This window comes from Zeus faber (assembly GCF_960531495.2).
Source record: "Zeus faber genome assembly, chromosome: 19".
Lineage (NCBI taxonomy): Eukaryota > Metazoa > Chordata > Actinopteri > Zeiformes > Zeidae > Zeus > Zeus faber.
In genome coordinates this window covers 13,108,066-13,126,132 of record NC_137206.1, presented here as the reverse complement: position 1 = coordinate 13,126,132, position 18,067 = coordinate 13,108,066, and the positions used below count along the sequence as shown (strand labels likewise).

Here is an 18,067-nt window from a genome sequence, read left to right as displayed (position 1 = left end):
ATTTGACACAAGGTTGCAACGGTGGGAAAGAGACAAGACCAGGCTCCATGTGGTGTTAGAAAATACCGCTAAAAATATGACAAAAGCACTGGATGAGGACAGCTTGGCGAGTTCGCCCTGCATGGCACAGACAGACAGAGAGAGAGACAGAGACAGAGACAGAGACAGAGAGAGAGAGAGAGAGAGAGAGAGAGAGGGTCTGCTGTCCCAACGAAGCACTGACGCAGTGGCAACTGGAAGGAAGATTGCCGGGCATTTCAAACACTCACCGTTCGCCCAGTTGGGTCAGCACAAGAAACTATTGCAGTAAGATGTTCCTATGAGATGGAACAGCACCCACTATACAACGCAGTCGCTGATGATGCAGAGACGTGCTCTGCGGTGCATACACTGCAGAGCATGAGCTGCCAGCCTCACTTAACGCGCATCAGTGGGGGCTAATTGATAACGTGTTGAGCCTCCTCGCACCTTTGGAGGAACTCACAACAGAAATAAGCTCCTCGACAGCAACAGTCGCAGACGTCATTCCAGCCACCACTGTGCTGAAATGGCTTTTGGAGAGGAGGGCAGGCACAGACCGTGAAGTGGGCACTGCAAAAACCACATTGTTGGGAGGCGGTTCAGTGAAGGTTCGGCAACATGGAAAAGGAGCCGCTGTACATTTTGGCCACTGTTATTGACCCTGGACAAGTTATCAGCCCACTGCTACTGTAATACAACTATCATTATTAGTCCAGGGTCCCAAACAGCAGCAGGGCTCGTCAATGTCACATTATGGTTGCTTAGCCAATCGGATAAGAGACGCGTTGTAAAGATTTTCACTACAGATAATGCCCGGTTCATACGAACTGTCAGTTATTTAATTTGAAAAGTATATGAAAAGTAATGAACGACAAATGGTGCTAGTTCATAAAGCCGTAAAGAGCCGAGTTAAAAAAATATATATATTTTTTTAAACATAAGAATAATGAAAGAAAAATAGCCCCGGATCCATTCATCTGTCATTCCAATTAAAGCCCTCGAAAATAATATGATATCATTGATCAAAAGTACATTTTGGGTCCTCTGTGTATCCTCTGAGGGAGCAATCGGGGTGCGATTTGCGCCCGTCTCTTTCAATGGAGAGGGAGCGATCGTGTGTCCCATTCCTTTAAATGAAGAAATTTTAAAATTTGCGTTTTTATTTTAGATATATTGTTTTTCACTCATTTTCCTTATTCCTTATATTTAAAAATGCACCATGCGTAACATGGACACTCTCAGCAACCCCCTCCTAACAACTTTTCTGGGGGAAATCCCGTTAGCCTATTACAATAACAACAATAATAATAATAATTCTTAATATTAGCCTCTTATTGTTAAAATTTTAGTGTAGCGTGAAACTTTAGTGTAGCCTTGGCATAAAAGAGATATAATTAACATAGCTATTGGCTAATAGTTGGGCTCTGAAACAATCTGATCAATCAACAATTTGATCTATCCTTCTCGTCTTTGTCTTTTAATGCATAAGGTACAAGAATCACTACTTCTCAGCACAAGTTAAGGATCAAATGAAACATTTGCTTCTGACTATACTGGAGGGGGAGACCAGACACGCACCTGAGGAACCTGTTGCAGAAGCATCTATCTACATAAACCTTTCACAGAAGCACCTGCATCCAAAAGGCCATGTAGTCTACTGCTTTCAGTGCATGACAAAATACTGAAGGAGAATTCTGAGGTGGAGCAGCTGCTGGCTAGCCCTTCGTCTGAGCAAGTAGAGAGTTACCTGTCCTAGTGGCCCATTAGCAGAAGCGAAGTACTGGAGGATCGATAGAGATTGTTTTGCTGCCCTTGCTCCACTTACCCAAGCCCACCCCTCTGCCCTGTGTACAAGTGTTGACAGTGAGTGCTTGTTTAGCTTGGCTGGACATGTGGTAGATGAGAGAAGAAATCAACTTTCTGGTGACAAGGCAGAGATGCTTCTGTTTGTGAAGAAAAACTTGACAATAACGTTCAATGTATGATCGCATTAGGCATATACAACGCAATTCATTTTCAGCTGGATTTTATTTGTACAATTTATTATTTATTAATTATTTTGAGGTTTGTCTGAGTCAGTGAAGGTCCTGTAACCTAAGGGAGTTAATAGCTAAGCAAATGCTTGTGTATGCTGTCAATTAGTCCCGATAAAGAAAGGAAATCGGAAGGTCAAACTTAAAAAAACAAACAAAAAAAACAAAACGGAAATCGACCAAGAAAAATTGTAATCGGTGCATCTCTAAGCATAGTATCCCAATAGTTTGCGTGGCGATGTATCGATACACAGCCGGCAAGTATCGATATTTTATTATATAAATTGCAAGTACGTGTTCATTTTTGGTAATTGAATAATACAATTAATTCAATCAATAAAACCCACTTGTTCTTTGTGACCGTTTGTGCTTCCAATGGACACACTGCGGAGCTGGAATCAGCACCAGGAAGTCCCAAAGAACAACTAGTGACGACAACAAATGACGTGATGCCTCAGCACCGACGTTCGTCCACGTCATGCGACAGTTATAATCTCTGTGTGTATGTATGTGTACACACACACACACACACACACACACACACACACACACACACACACACACACACACACACACACACACACACACACACACACACACACACACACACACACACACACACACACACACACACACACACACACACGACCCGTGGTCTTGCCACGCACTCTTTCTTAATGGAGGATTTCAATTTGTTTGAGTTTCTGATTTTTCTTGCTGCCCCGTTCAATTATGTACATTACAGCTACACAGTGAGTATCATGTTCCATTACTAGCTATCCACTATTTCTATCATTAGGGAAAAAAAAAAAGTTTTTGTTTCAGTATTCACAAAATGAATCTGTGGAAAAAGCGAAAACGCTGTCAAGCTCACCTCAGTATTTTCACAGTGCCACCTTTAGATGTAAACATAACACATATCAGATGTGACCTCTGTGTACTGACCACACTGGAGGGTGTGATGTCATGCGTAAGTTTACGTCATGACCAAAACATTTTTTAGTTTTTGCTTCAGTCAGGTGAGGAAGAAATTAATAATATATCGCAGCATCATATCACAATACTTTGTGTACTGCAAAACATAAGGAATCACAATATTATCGTATCAGGACCCAAGTATCGCATTGTGAGACCCCTGACGATTCCCACCCTTAGGAGACCATAGCCAGTTTGAAACAGGAAAAATGAACAGAGTAATAATAAGAATAAGAATGAGTAAAAATGTATTTCTAATACATTCCAACTAAGGTTCATCAGATTGAATGACATGGTAATGTCAAACATATTAGACCAATACTGTCGTTTTTAAGTATAATCTCCCACATTTCCAGCTTGTTTGCTTGCGGTTTACAGAATTATTCAGCCACCTGAGATTCTGACGGCCTTAATTACACACCAGCCATGGCGGCTGCAGCGACCATCATATGCAAATGTATCACCGTGACTTGAGTAACAGTGCAAGCCAAAGGTAAGATGTTCTGTAATGAGTAACAATTAATCATTTTAACTAAACATAGCGTTTTCTCTTGAGTGTTTTGCGCCACCATTCATTTCATTGACTTGCCAACTCCTGATCAGGGTAATTTCCAGTTTACCAAGGGTGCAGAGGGGCACATACACTGCCACAGTCTCAAATTAGTCTAACCTGCAAATTTTTGCTGTGTGGCAACAGCACCGCTAGCTGCACTGCAGAGATGAGAAAACTGCTGTGGAATTTGGCCAACGCAATTGTGAAGCATGTTTAAAAAGAAACAAGAAAAAAATCCCACGTTGTTTAATGTGTATGCTAACTGTATTTCTTCAAATATAAGCCGGTAGTCAAATAAAAACCGGGCCCCTAATAAATGCCTGGGGCGTGGTCTACACAAACAAATAAAAGCCCATCTCAAATAAAGACCGGAGGATAAACAGATCTGAGCTGCAGCACTGTTCTAGTGCTCCCCTCCCAAACAAAACAAATAAAAACACGTTTTGATTATAGATGTAATTTACTCCATTTCCTTCTGCTGCGTAGCAGAATGCTTCTTCCCGCTCTGAGTTCTCTCACTCCCCAAGCAGGTAATGGTGCGTTCAAGGAAAACTCGGAAAACTTTAATTCCCTGTCGGCCACCACAAGTGTGACTTTTAGGATAGCTACTAGCGCTCTCTTTGCTCACGTTACATGTGTTTGCATGGCATGGCACCCAGAATGGAAGTTTGATTTAAAATTCATACTAAAACATGATCAATTATACTAGCGCAGAAACTTTCCCCAGGAACTAGGAACCTTTGGAGGAACTCAGTGTGTTTCCACTGGGTCTAGATTTAGTTCTGGGGACAAAGTCTCAGGAACCAAAAAGGTCCCTGCTCAGGGGGGTAGTACTTGTCAAATATGCAGGAACTTTGGGGGTGGGGCTTGCAGCGCTGAACAATGTCTGTCACATTGAACAACTGTCAGTATTCACTACAGTAGCATTCGCCACGCCCCCTTACCGTGAAATAACACGGGTCCTCGCTTATCGACCAATTCGCTTAATGACCTGGTCCTAGGAACGGAACTCGGTCTTCAAGTGAGGAGTACCTGTAGTCTTCTGCATTAGCTCCAACTACTAGACTGCAGTGGAGTAGTTGGTTGAATAGCCACGCAAAAATGACCTGTAAAAACCAGCTGATGTTTTTTCATACGTCAGCAGAATAATTTGCATAATCCTCACGGGTCTTTTGACCGTAGATACTCAGATAACAGACAAACGGCTGAAGGAACCTTTTAGTTCCTGAAAAAAAGTTCCTGGAACTAAAAGTTCTGGGTACTTTGGGTGGAAACGCAGCTATAGTCAGTCTAATGAGAACTTAGAAATGTCAGTCCATTAAAATGCTCTCATACATCTCCTACATAAACCAACACTGTCGGTAACCTCAATAACATTTTTCCCTTAATAGTGAGTTCTGCAAATATGTGCAGAGTAAGGCAAATCTCTAGGAAATACAAGCAGCATCAGCAAAGGACTACTGACCTACTTCTTTAAAAACCTTTTCTAAACGCTCATGTAGAGTAACACTCAGGAACACAATCGCAAAATACTGAATAAGCAATGGCAATACGGTAAAATATAAAAATAAAATCCCACAACCCTAAAAACACTCATGAAGAGCTATTTGTATTACGGTCAGTAATAGCCTCATTTGGATTTCAATTACTTCTGTTTTTAGGGACTTTTGCAGCACAACTTATGAGGACACATACTTGATTCAAGGTTATACAGTCAGTGCAATATACAAGAATATTTTTTTTCCCCCCATTGCTTATTTTTCCATATTGCGCAAACCTACTTTGCATGTACTAAGCTGATGTTACCATCTATGGCTGTAAGATAGCTAACCTTTTGAAAACATATCATCTAGGGTTCAACCGATATCTGATTTCCTAGATATCGGGCTAATATTGGCGTTTCGCTAGATATCAGCCTGTCAATGTTCTAAACCGCCGATGTGAAAAATAATGAAGATTAGGTAGGGCTAGGCGGTATACAGACTTTTTATGGTAGATATATATTTTCAAACAAGATATTGCACAAATTTTTTTTTTTTTTTAATCAAACATTTAACATATCTGTGCCAGATATCGATTTTCTATATATTTTTTTTTTTTACTATTACATAGCACATTGATCTCTCTCTCACCCCGTCTGTGAATAGCCCCTCCCCTCTGTGCACACCCTGAATCAAAACATGATAACGTGCGGAATGTTTGGGTTGGTATACAATCGGTGTCTACCGGACCGAATCGCAACTCAGATTTTGGTGCTTCATTTCGGTGCCATGACCGAGCTGCCGATTGAAATAGCCACCCTCCGGTGCACGATCGCTTGGAGCGCGGCGTATGAAATCCTCTTTATGACGCGCCGTCACTTTCCTCTCCTGTGTGAATCAAGCCAAACAGCAGCGGTGCTCATCAATGTCACATTATGGTCGCTTAGTCAATCAGATAAGAGGCGAGTCGTAAAAGTTTCCGCTACCGATAACATCTGGTTCATACAAACTGTCAGTTATTTGTTAACATGTGATAAGGATATGAAAAGTAATGAAGGACAAAGGGGAATTTTATTTTCGATGCATTAAAATGTACCGATTTAACGAAACAAACAAAAGCACTGTGCATAATTGCGTTAAGTCATAGTAAAAGCCCCTCCAAGGTCGGGCTAATAACCTTTCGTCCTCAGACCATCTGGGCTATCGACTCCATTCAAGGATCATGAAGCAGACTGTGAGACATGCAGCATGACCAAGTCACTCCTATGGGGCAAGCAATGTGAACTGCTCAGTCTGGGTGAGCTTGGTGTATAATGAAACGGGGCAGAATTCTCAATGGACGGTGCCAGTCTGCAATGGTTTCTCTCAGTACAGTCCACCTGAACGTCTACATCACCTTAAGTCTCCTTTCCAGCTGGCTGCACTGCCACAATGTTATTTCACTGCATATATGTATGGAAGTATGAATATGTATGTGACAAATAAAAAATCTTGAATCTTGAACAATGTCTGACACATGTGAATTGCCCAGCAGGAAGTGGGGGAAAGGTTCATCCTAATGCTCAAGCCATAGGACATTGACATAATAAAAATGTTCAAGAAAATATTTTTATTACATTTTTATTTACATTTACAGCGAGAAGCACCATTAAGAGAACTGCCAACAGAAAGGGTTCAGCAACAGTATGAGACAGTAGCCACTTTTATACAGAGATCCTGCAATATCAAGTTCAATATTGCAGAAAAGAAGATCTGGCATTGCGCCGGCTTTGCCTTTTTACACAACCAAAAAAAGGCGGCACAATGCCGCCCACGTGTGATTTAAGATAGGTGCAGGCTTTCCGACATAATGCTGCGATCATAGGGGCGTGAAAGCGCCGACCTCTAGAGTGACTAATAACATCCGGTTGAAGAAAATCACACTGATCTTATTAACTTATTTCAAACTTTAACATTATTTAATTTAATTTAATAAACGCCATAGCCTCGGGTGAGGAAGGTGCTGACTTGCTGACAGCGGAGCTGTGAGCAACGGCACCGGACTCGACTCCATGCTCCAGGCTCTGACCGGACTTAAGAAGTTTTGGTTTTGTTTTGGATTGTTTCTCCAGGTGGGAACTTCTCCGTAAAGGAGGCGAATGTGCAAAGCTGCTGCTGCAGTTCTATATGTGTTCTCAATTTTGCATATTAAAAATAAAGCATGCTAATTCAAGTTGGATTATAGAGGAATATCTGCGGCCCTTTTAAGTTTTACGATTCATTTTGACAATGGAAAACGGAGGATTTTTTTCCTGCGACCAACCGACCAAAGAAAAACTGTCATCAAAACATCACACGCCTGTCCCGGCACATTTCAGCCCCATTTCGCCTCTGACTACCACCGCTGCCGGCTCAGAGGCGGATCAACAATGCTCCCCATTCCGTGTTCGTACCTTTTATATAGAATGACGAGGCGGAATAAAGGCGCAACATTCCATCCTTGAACAGGCCGTTTATAAGTGACTAGTGAGTCTAGGCACAACTGAAGAAAATCCCCCAGCAGACCTCTGTTAATGGCCCAGCACCATCTGTCAGGCTAGTCAATTGTACGGCTGGTGGGTCCAAGGCAATCACTGTTCTCCAGCGCTGGGCCAAGAAATGGGGTGGAGAAACACTCAATCCAGACATTGAGAAAACACGATCAACACAGTATCATTCTGTATATCAGGGTGTCTGTAGGTATCAGTTACATTTGGTTCAACAAATTAAATGCAAGACCGATTTTTGGACAAATTTATCTTCCACTTATTCAATAAATTAGTGCAGCTATAAAAGCTGTATATTTGGTACAGGGCAGGGTTAGTATTAGATAGAAATAGGGTAGGTTATGAATTAGATGGTTCTATGATCTATTTTAACAGTTTCCCTGTACTCAATGTTCCTGGTGGATCGACAACATTAGCAAAACCCAGCGGACACAGAATTGCCAACCTTGTCAACATTTGAGTCCCACAATAGTGTAACAGGGAGTCTCCGTGTCGTTTGAGTTATTGCAGCTAAATTACAAGTTATTCACACTGTAGTCGTCTCGTAATGAGGCTAGTCACATCGTATTCAAGCTACTACAGCTAACTATATACAGTATACAAATTCCTCACATTAGGATATATCCCCTGAAATGCATCACCTTGTAAATTTACCCAACACGTTTACCAACTAGGGATGCGCCGATTGCAATTTTCTTGGCCAATTCAGATCGTTGATTTTTTTGAAAGTCTGACCTGTCGATTCCAATTTCCAATCTGCTGTACGTCAATGACAAATACATTGCATGATCTGATCACGCTCATGTGATCGGACATCCGCACATACGGATTACCGGTGCAATTTTCAGTTACCACAATTTTCAGTTAATGTTTATTATTGTTCATTATACACTATGGAACAATAATAGCACATTAAACTGTCCCTGAATTCCAATAAAATATAACATGGAACGGTCACTGAGTTCCAATATAATTGAATATGGGACTGTCACCAAGTTTCAGTAAAATGCGACCTGTAACTAACTCACTGAATTTTAACAGGACACAACAAATAACTAATATGGAAATGACAAGTTAAAACTTCAAACGAAAATCCCTTTCACTATTAAGTGCAAATATACATTTATATTATATGTATATGGTACTTGCCATTTCAAAATAAATTGCAATCATTACAAAAAAATAAAATAAAAATGGCCGACCCTTCTCACTCCCGTTCACTGGAAGTCCTCCTCCGCTCACCATGCAATAAACCAAGTGAATTAAATCGAACAACTCGTTTCACTGGATGACTCGGCAGGAAACAAGTCTCAAAAAAAGAGTCAACCCTTTCATCGCAAGCGGAGCTCCGCTGTGACAGTAGAAACGCAGTCTGCACAATGTTAGAATATTGTGAGGCGATAGAGAAGTAATTGATCTAATGTTATTTGTTTACCTTGAAGTACCGCCATACAGCTGACATTTTCTTTCTTTCGCCCTTTTTGTTGGCCGTCAACTACGTTTCATTACCTTGGTATCGGATTTGAGTACCGGAACATTTTTACCAGTACAAGAGCACAGTATCTTGCTCGTAAATTTGACCAGCACAGAATCTGAAAATATATCTGCCGCTGATAATCTGATCACCAGTCATAGCCAATTAACCTCAAAACTGCCGATGCATCTCACGGACCAAACAAAAGTGCCATTTATTGCAGCTCCTATCATACTTGAGGTGTGCATTGAGCCTAAACTCAAGACTACGCCAATCACGAGGTTGCATTGCAACCTCCAACAAAATATTTAAGCATAGGTTATCAATTAGCTCTGCGAAATGAAATGTGTGTCCATTTACCATTTTGGTGTCTTCCATACTGTCAACCGTCCCACAATCAGATACCCACAGGAGGAAACAAGCCAGTCCAACTCACCTTCGTTGATCTTTGCCATGTCCACGCTGGCATTGTTGAGTTGTAGCGCAGTCTGAAGGGCTGGGAGGAGCTGACGGAGGAGCGTGGGGTCCTGGAGCAGCGGCGGGGCCTGGGACTGTAAGACTGGGGAAACAGGCACCGTGGAGGCAGAGGAGCCAGGGGGTCCCGATGAAGGGTTTAAGCCTCCTGACCCCGAAGATGACGACTGGGAGGAGGGGACCGCCGTTGGTTTCTCCAGCTGGGCAGACTCTGTCAAAGGCAGAGATGAGGGATTAACGGGGTTACGCATTCGTAAATGCACCGGATTAAAATGCTTGGCTAATGTGGTCTAATTTCGACAGAACAGACCAGAAAAGGCACACACAGGCAGTGTGGGCACTGACCAAGAAAGTGTTTGATGGGAGATCTTTATTGCTAGCACCTAATTCAGAGGATAAGTGCTCTGCCATATGACAAACACCCTTTACTCCAACTTACACTTCTGTTTTGTCAAAACAGACAATACAATTATGGCAGGTGAGAGGGCATAGTTAAGCCACAGTTTGCAGGGGAACGGCACTGGCTTCTTCCTGCCGCGGCCCAGCTGTACAGGGTTCGCTTAATCAGCCTCATTAGCGTGGATTGGTCGGACCTGGCTGGAGGAACTTTCTTATGTGTTGTTTTGTCTTGCATTTGGGATTGCGTGGTGCAGGAGACGTGGACCAGATCGCGAGACGGACTATTTACATTTAGTCATTTAGCAGACGCTTTTATCCAAAGCGACTTACAATCAATCAAACACCGACGGACGCAGCCATCAGGAGCAATTAGGGGTTAAGTGTCTTGCTCAAGGACACTACAGCATGCTAGCAGGAGGAGCCTGGGATCGAACCAGCAACCTTTAGATCACTAGACCACCAGCTCTACCGCCTGAGCTACCATCCCCATACTATACTATGACTATGGCGCCGATCAATATAATTCTGTTTTATGTTCTTGTTTTGGCCAGCAAGCCTATTGGTTTCCTATACCTTTAACAAAACCCCACCGTGTCGGCACCTCACTGACCAAAGTCTCAGGCTCCCTCCTGAACCTGTATCTGTGGGTAGTCACCCACAACAATGTTGGGTGCATGTACAGCACAGGGCATGAGGAGTGCTATAAGACAAATCCAGGAGTCGGAGACGCAACATAGAATTGTAAATAAAATTGTTCCAGAGTGAAGGGGAAAATAACGTATTGGACTGATTTTGGACGGTTATCATTTCTACCACTGTCTAATAAGGAGTAATTGGCAGATAAGACACATCGTCAGAAGTTTGCATGTACAAATATGTAGCTTTAGTCCCAGGGAGAGGGTGAAGTAAAGAATATATTTGAAGAGTAGCGGATTTTTGTTTCAATTATTCATCAATGAGGCACACACTATAAGTGACACAGACATGCTTTTATATCGAATTTGACAGCTTTGACAAAACTAGAAGAAAGTTTTCCCTTTCTTTCAGACTGATGGAATTGGTGTTGCCTTTTTAAACCCTTTAGATGTAATTTTGGCTGGCTCATGAATTTCCAATTCAAACAGTCAAGAAATTATAGGAAACATTCTACGACAGCCAATCAGGAACAAAAGTGTGACCCCAAAACAGTCTTAACTCAAGCACCCAGTAACATTCTTGCCCCAATGCAAACTTGCTCAGCAAAAAAAATAAATAAATAAAAAAATAATTAAAAAAAAAAAAAAAAAAAAAAAAAGGTAAATCAAAAACGTAAGACTTCAACTGCAGTGCCCTGGCACCCGTTTTCCATAGGCTTGGATCACTGGCACAGTAGTAAGCATGGTTCAGTCATTTTAGTCTCAGCCTTTTGGTAAGCAGTCCTTAAGCATGCATCAGCTACAGATCAGCTTAACAAGAGTCATCATCAACTAATGAACGAGTGGCAGAAGCCAAGTAGGAAGAGAGTAAATTACAGACTGCAGCTTCAAATCTCTTAAAGCAGTGCTCAAGTGTCGCCCCGGTGGCCCGACAGTCTATTTACAAGTCCTGGGCCAGTTGATAAATCCTTTAACTGGCCTAGTGTACCAGTAGAATCTACAAGCCCAAGTTACAGAAATGTTCCACTTATTCTGTGCTATAGGATTCAAAACCTTGTATGTCATTAGGCTTGGGCGATATCCCAAATTGTGATGTGATTTATATTGTGTCCTGCACAAATATTGTGATACACAATATTATCTTTGTTGTTTGTTACTGTGAAAATATCACACATGGTGGCAAATATCAGCCCTAGCCAATACGTCACTACAACAGTCAGAACGTTCTTAAATTCAAATTATTCGGTGCACCATTGAGGAAAATCTGTTTTGGACATGGTCAAATAGACAAACGACACAAAAACTTACTAGCACCAGTAAAGCCAGAGGCTGAAGACGCTTGCATGGCCTCTCTTCTGTAGTCCCTGTCTTTGGGGAAACTGTTAACCACTGTGGTCTTAGTAGACTCTTTTTGCTTCTGCTCTCTGTAGGACACAACAGGTACACATTACTTATATGTTTACATACAATTCACCAGTATAAACATTATGTGATAGTTGAGTATTACATTTGAGTAATACAGCTACCTCTCCAGCCAGTCTTTTGGCTTCTCCCACTGGGAGACTTCGGTCCTGCAGTTGTAATAGTATTTCTTCCCAGAGGAGCTGATGTGCTCTGACCAGTCGTCCCCGGGTTCATAAGGCTGAGGGAAAAAGAAGCAATGACTTAGATTCCCATGGGGAATTTTTAAAAACACTGTTTCGTGTTGACCAAGGTGAAAAAGGAAGCAAGCACAGAGACATGCAAAAATGGCAAGTGTGCGAGTGCTGCCAAACGCTGAGGTCTGTGAGTGATAGATGATGCAACAGTCTGCAATTCAAAACCTAAAGGAGATATCTATGAGGGGAAGGGAACATTATATCTGCTCCTGATGCGTAACTGTTACCAGGGAACATTTTTATAGGAAGAAAGCCTCTTTCAACCAACTTTGTCAAAGCTACCAAAATACACATAAGCCAGGCATGCTCGGATTTCCTGCGATAATCAAGTACTTAATCTACCCTAGGCAACAGAAAAGGATTTAAATTGTGGAGAAACCAAGGCTAGCACTGCTGATTACGTGCCATTTACGCAAGGAAAATTAATATAGGTGTCCATAATGAAAAGGATAGAGCATGTTTGCAAAAGAGTTTACAACAGGCTCAACAGATGTTGAGTTAGTTGCCATTACAGAAAGACATGTAGAGCATTATCAAAACAGAGACTAGGTTGTGCACTTACTGTGTCTGAGGTCTTGCTGGAGTTTGAATGAGAGTTGGAGCTATGAAAGGAGCTGTGGTTGTGAGAGTTTTCTTGTGGAGAAAAACTGGTCCCTGCAAGAGAGCATGTGAGGTCTGTCAGAGTTGAACACATAGCGTTTAAAAACCTTAAGAGTGATCGATACATCGCATATTAAGTAACACTCTCTGTTACCCCATTATAGTTAGAATCCAAGATTTCCATTGAAAAATGCATCTCCTCTTGCCATCAATCATGCCTTAATCACTGCCCTTGAAGTGTCCAAAATTGCAGCCCTTCACTGAACAGCAGCTTACAATTTCTTCTATGAGTAGGTGCTGAAAACAACAACATTGCAGCAGCCCCGCCTGCTCCAATAGATCAACGGCAAATATCGAGTATGGAAAAACTTGACCAAACAACATTGTCTACGCCCAACAAAAAAGTTGGCCGAGGTGCCTACAGTAATTCCTAATGAACAAAGCAAACACATCTTACCTCACTAAACATCTGACAAATTTGAAGTAGGTCAGTCTCAAATCATGAATCACGCACGTGGCATCAATTTGTCATTAAAGCGTTCTAATCATAGGAATAAAATGCCGTTAACATTAATGGAATTTCTGGACTACAAATTGTGTTCTTAGTCTGGATTGTGAATGTGAAGAGCTAAAGTAACTATAGCCCTATCCTTTGTCGTCAACATAATCTTCTGCTAATGTGTTAACGTGTTAAGATGTGTTAATGTGCTAACAAAATATAAAGTTAGCTAGGTTTGTAAATGTGTCAGATGACACCAAAATGGTGGCTCCTGTTTTAAATTACATTGAAATGGACATTGCGACGGCAAAATATATAGTGCTACAGCATAGCATTATGGCTTTTGTTTACTAAATCAGCAATATAGTAGTAGGGTTATCATAAAGTATACAGGTACTCCTCACTTAACGGCCGAGTTCCGTTCCTAGGACCAGGTCGTTATGCGAGGACCCATGTTATTTCACAGTAATGGGGCGTGGCGATTGCAAAAGCCAGTGTAGTGAATACTGACAGACTGCAGGAACGAGACAGAGTGAGAACGGTGACGCTGCGGTATTGTACAATGCACACAATACAGACTAGTCGGAGAGCTGGTCGTTAAGTCCAAGCGGTCGTTGAACAGGTAGGCCGTTAAGTCAGGAGTACCTGTATAGCAATTAAAAGTTAAGTGTTGCATCCCTATAATATCCTCTTTTTCTTTCACTATCAGGCAGAGGGAAACATGGAAAGGTGGCGGCAGTAGGAACCGGAGCAGACAAAGACAATTATGATTATAGCTGAAGCAAAAGAAAATAAAACTGACTGGGCAGTTAATCTTACCAAAGATAATTTTAATGTTCTAATATGTTTGCCTTCATTTGTATTTTTTCTCATACGAATGCTGCTCTAGACTGTACAACGTGTTTAGACTGCAGCACATTTCATTTTTTGCCATGGTATTGGTATCGACAAATATGGTATCAAGAATGGTGCAATTTCATTGTGGAAAATTTCAACTAGGCAGACTTTGTAATATGGTACCATATTCCTCCTGCCTGGACATACCCATCTGACAAAGGATGGACTGTGGCCATGATTGAACATGCATGGTCAGCGGTAGGGCTGTCCCAATCATTACAATTTATGCCACTCTATTAGTTACATAAAATAAAATTGGAAATAACATGTCTTACCCATTGCAGTCAGTTTGAATTGAATATTGGAACATCACAGTCGAGCCAGACAGACTTGTCTGATGGGAAACATCTAATTCCCTTTCTAATTGCATTATTTCCAACATTGGTTTATAACTCTGCTTATATCGGGATGAAAACGGGTGTGTAATCCAACTTAACTTTATTTGAGCAACTCACGATTTGCTCAAATAATTGTGACAGCACTAATAAATGACAATGCTTAGGTTGGCTGTTGCATATGGCAAATGATTCTCAATTGACATTTAAGGGCCTAATATGTGACATGCATACACCATTACAACTACCAGCCTGTATAGTTATAATAGAAAATTAGATGCATGCTGTTTAATCCAGATTCTGAGCCTACATTCTGCTTTCTGCAAAAGAAAGCAAGTTGCCAGACCAGGTTAATTCTAAGTGAACACTAAAGATGCAAGCACGAGGGTAAACGGTATGTTATCACCGTTCGGTACTTTGGTATTATAGTAGAAGTTCACCGAGCGTGTTGGCACAGTGTATGGTGTGGCAGTGCCAGTGGTGCAGGATCCGCACGGCCTCTCTCTATTTTGCATGAGAGGTGTATTTAAATTCTTTTCCAACACAAAGACAAGATAAAACAACATAGAAATGTTGAGAGTGCAATCAATCAAGGTGTCCAGTCCAAAAATAATCCCCTGGGATGGCCTCTGGAGAATGAACCACACGTTCTACCTCTCCCTGTCCACTACCCGCCCCCCCCATTATTATTATTTGGATTAGCCTCCACTCTTACTTTACGGAAACGTTACTGCTTCAATTCCCACATACTTCCTTTTACACCCGTACAGGCAATTTGCCGTAAATTATACTACTTTGAGAGTGGGGAAATTTACGAAAAGACTTTTACAGGACATCAACACAGCTCCTACTCACACATGAAGCCAATACGGAACATTGCCGGTAGATTTACGGATTTCAGTGCAAGTGGGAAAGGGGCTTAAGCGAGAGGAGTAAGTGTTGGGATTACGGACGTCCATGTGCTTATGCTTCAAGGTTTAATGTGCTGTGAATTCAGAGATGCCATTCTGCACACATGCATTGTAAATAACCGTTATTTGAGAGTTTCTGCTAACTTGAAGGAGTCCATTTTCCTCTGACCGCTCTCATTAACAAGGCGTTTACAACCACAGTACAGCCACTCTATGAATGCTTTTTGTTTATCACACTAATTGCTGTAAACTTGAGTCTGCAGAGCATGACAATCCTGGAAGGGAAGCGGTTTCTCAGATTCTGGAACATCCACAAGCGGCACCAACAATCGTACCATGGCCAAATTCACAGGCCTTGCCCATTCTAATGCTTGGTCCAACATCAACTCAACCTCTTCCCCATGGCTGCATGCTTTACATTTTGAGTGCCAAGTCGTGACACGCTTCAATACCTCCATCCATCCCTGCATGCAAAAGGTAAAAATAAATAAAGCCACCAAAACTGTGTCAACAGAGCCGTCCTCTGAGAATTCACTTCCATTTCTACTGGAGTTGAATTGGTGGCCATATAGCATTTGCTTAAGAAAATTCATTTTTCCTTTAACTGGTATTTTCCACCAGTCCACCCAGTGACATTGGTAAAGCCACCTCTCGCATCAAGCTGTATAGTTCCTGCCTGTATATTCTTTATATAACCTTTATAAGAACCTGTCATCAATATTTTTGTGATGTTTAGATCAGATCGTACACTGAAAAGCTGGAAGCAATTCTCATTATGTATTAAATTTAAATATATTCAGAATTCCATTTGATCCTTTGCATCCAGACTCGTGGGATTCTGCCCAATATCCAGCCCTGGTCAAATGTTTTATCATTAAATAATAATAAATGATGACAAGAAGGACAGATCTTTATCATTCCTCCGCTTCATATTGGGCTTCTTAGATTTTACATACATTTCTTGAAGTGATGCATAATTGCTCCTGACAAAATCCAGTAATTGCCCACAATTTAGTGTTAACCAAGCCACCTTTAATAAAGTACTGTATCAATTCTCTGAATCGATGCAGCATAATTAGATTAGATTTTCATTTTATCTTGAATATATATATCCACTACCCAAATTTGTTCTTGATACCAATGTCCCTTGGCTTCACAGCTCTTTCCATTTAACTACTGAAAGACTTCCCACAAAAGAGCATGCAATAACGCTGTGCAGGGTCATCCAGGTCATTGTCAACAGTCACTTTCTCCAGGGTAAACGAATAACTTTCAACTAGATTGCTTGGTCCTTTCGTCAGCCAGGTAAAGAACTTGCACTGCACACCTCAAGCTATCTTGGACTTTCTGTAGTATCTCGCACTGCTTATTAGGAAAGTGGTAACAATAAAGGTGTACAAGCTCCCATCATAGTGACAATGCGTTGAAGACTTCACATACATTTTTTGACACTCAACCTAACCTAATAGACAATTAGGATGTTAGCTTTCCCTATATGTAGCTTTCCCTATATGTAATATTGCAGAGAAAAAACATGTGAACACTGTTCAAGACACACGGAAATCAATCAGGACACTCCTGGCTTATTCGGCCGGCATTGGTGCAAATCTCTGCAGTGATTGCTGGGATTTTATGTACACATTAAATACCTGAAAGCCACTGTGATGCAACCCATCCACATGTTCTACGATCTTTATTGATTGAATTGGGACAAATAAAAACAATTTAATTAAAAAATAAAACTATCAATTAGCATGATGCTGCGTTCACGGGAACTTTGTAAACTGTAATTTGCGCGACACAAATTACAGTTTTTCCAAGTTCCCGTGAACGCAGCATCACTTCCAAAACAAATAACAGTTTACAGAGTTCCCATGAACGGAGCATCACTTCCTGCTTGGAGCGCTTTCTAATCCACATTAACCAGAGAGCCGTGTCTTTGCTTCTAACATTACACCAGAGGACGAGTCCACTGGTGTAATCGATCGCGGATGGTGTCGTCCTCTCGGATTAAAAATAATATTATAAATTATTAAAATGGGTCATTGGGCATTAATATACCTGGGTGGCCCTCCCACGTAAAGTATGTGTGGAAAACACTGCAACCCAATGCAAAATTGATGCGATAACAGATCAACATCGGCCACTGGCATCAGTGACTGTCATCTTATTTGCCGATAGGATGATGGCAGTCACCAAGGCGAATATCAGTTGATACCGATGTACGGCTGATAAATCGGTACATCCCTAGTTTTAATTATAGGATAAAATCTCAAACAATACCTAGTCTAGACTAATGATGTGACCCGTCGTTCCAAGCACACATGGCTCTACATTCATAGAAAAGCAAATTATGTTTAAGGTAGAATTGAGTGATTCTGCCTGACAATACAAAGCCTCCAGTAGCTGACAAACAGCATCTGGTGCATGTTCCTATGAATCATTCTATTTCAGTTGTCAAAAACACAAACCTAATTTCACGAATTAAACACTGTCAAAGCATACTTGAACCCATAGCGAGTTTAAGCTAGAGAAATATGAATAGCTTCACCAACCACATGAGCTGTGTGGCCTATTTCTCAATCGATTTTAATCAA

The 18,067-nt window shown here is 41.3% G+C and overlaps 1 protein-coding gene across 3 annotated transcripts in view; it reads right to left on the bottom strand.

Moving 5' to 3' along the window:
- Window positions 1-18,067, bottom strand: part of waca (WW domain containing adaptor with coiled-coil a) — a 29,201-nt gene that overhangs the window by 8,831 nt on the left and 2,303 nt on the right. For all 3 annotated transcript variants that reach the window (XM_080020295.1, XM_080020296.1, XM_080020297.1), the window contains exons 4-7: window positions 12,791-12,882; window positions 12,097-12,212; window positions 11,879-11,994; window positions 9,499-9,747 (exon numbers count right to left, since the gene is read on the bottom strand). In XM_080020295.1, the coding sequence (XP_079876421.1) occupies window positions 9,499-9,747; window positions 11,879-11,994; window positions 12,097-12,212; window positions 12,791-12,882 (573 nt within the window). The remainder of the gene's footprint in view (window positions 1-9,498; window positions 9,748-11,878; window positions 11,995-12,096; window positions 12,213-12,790; window positions 12,883-18,067) is intronic.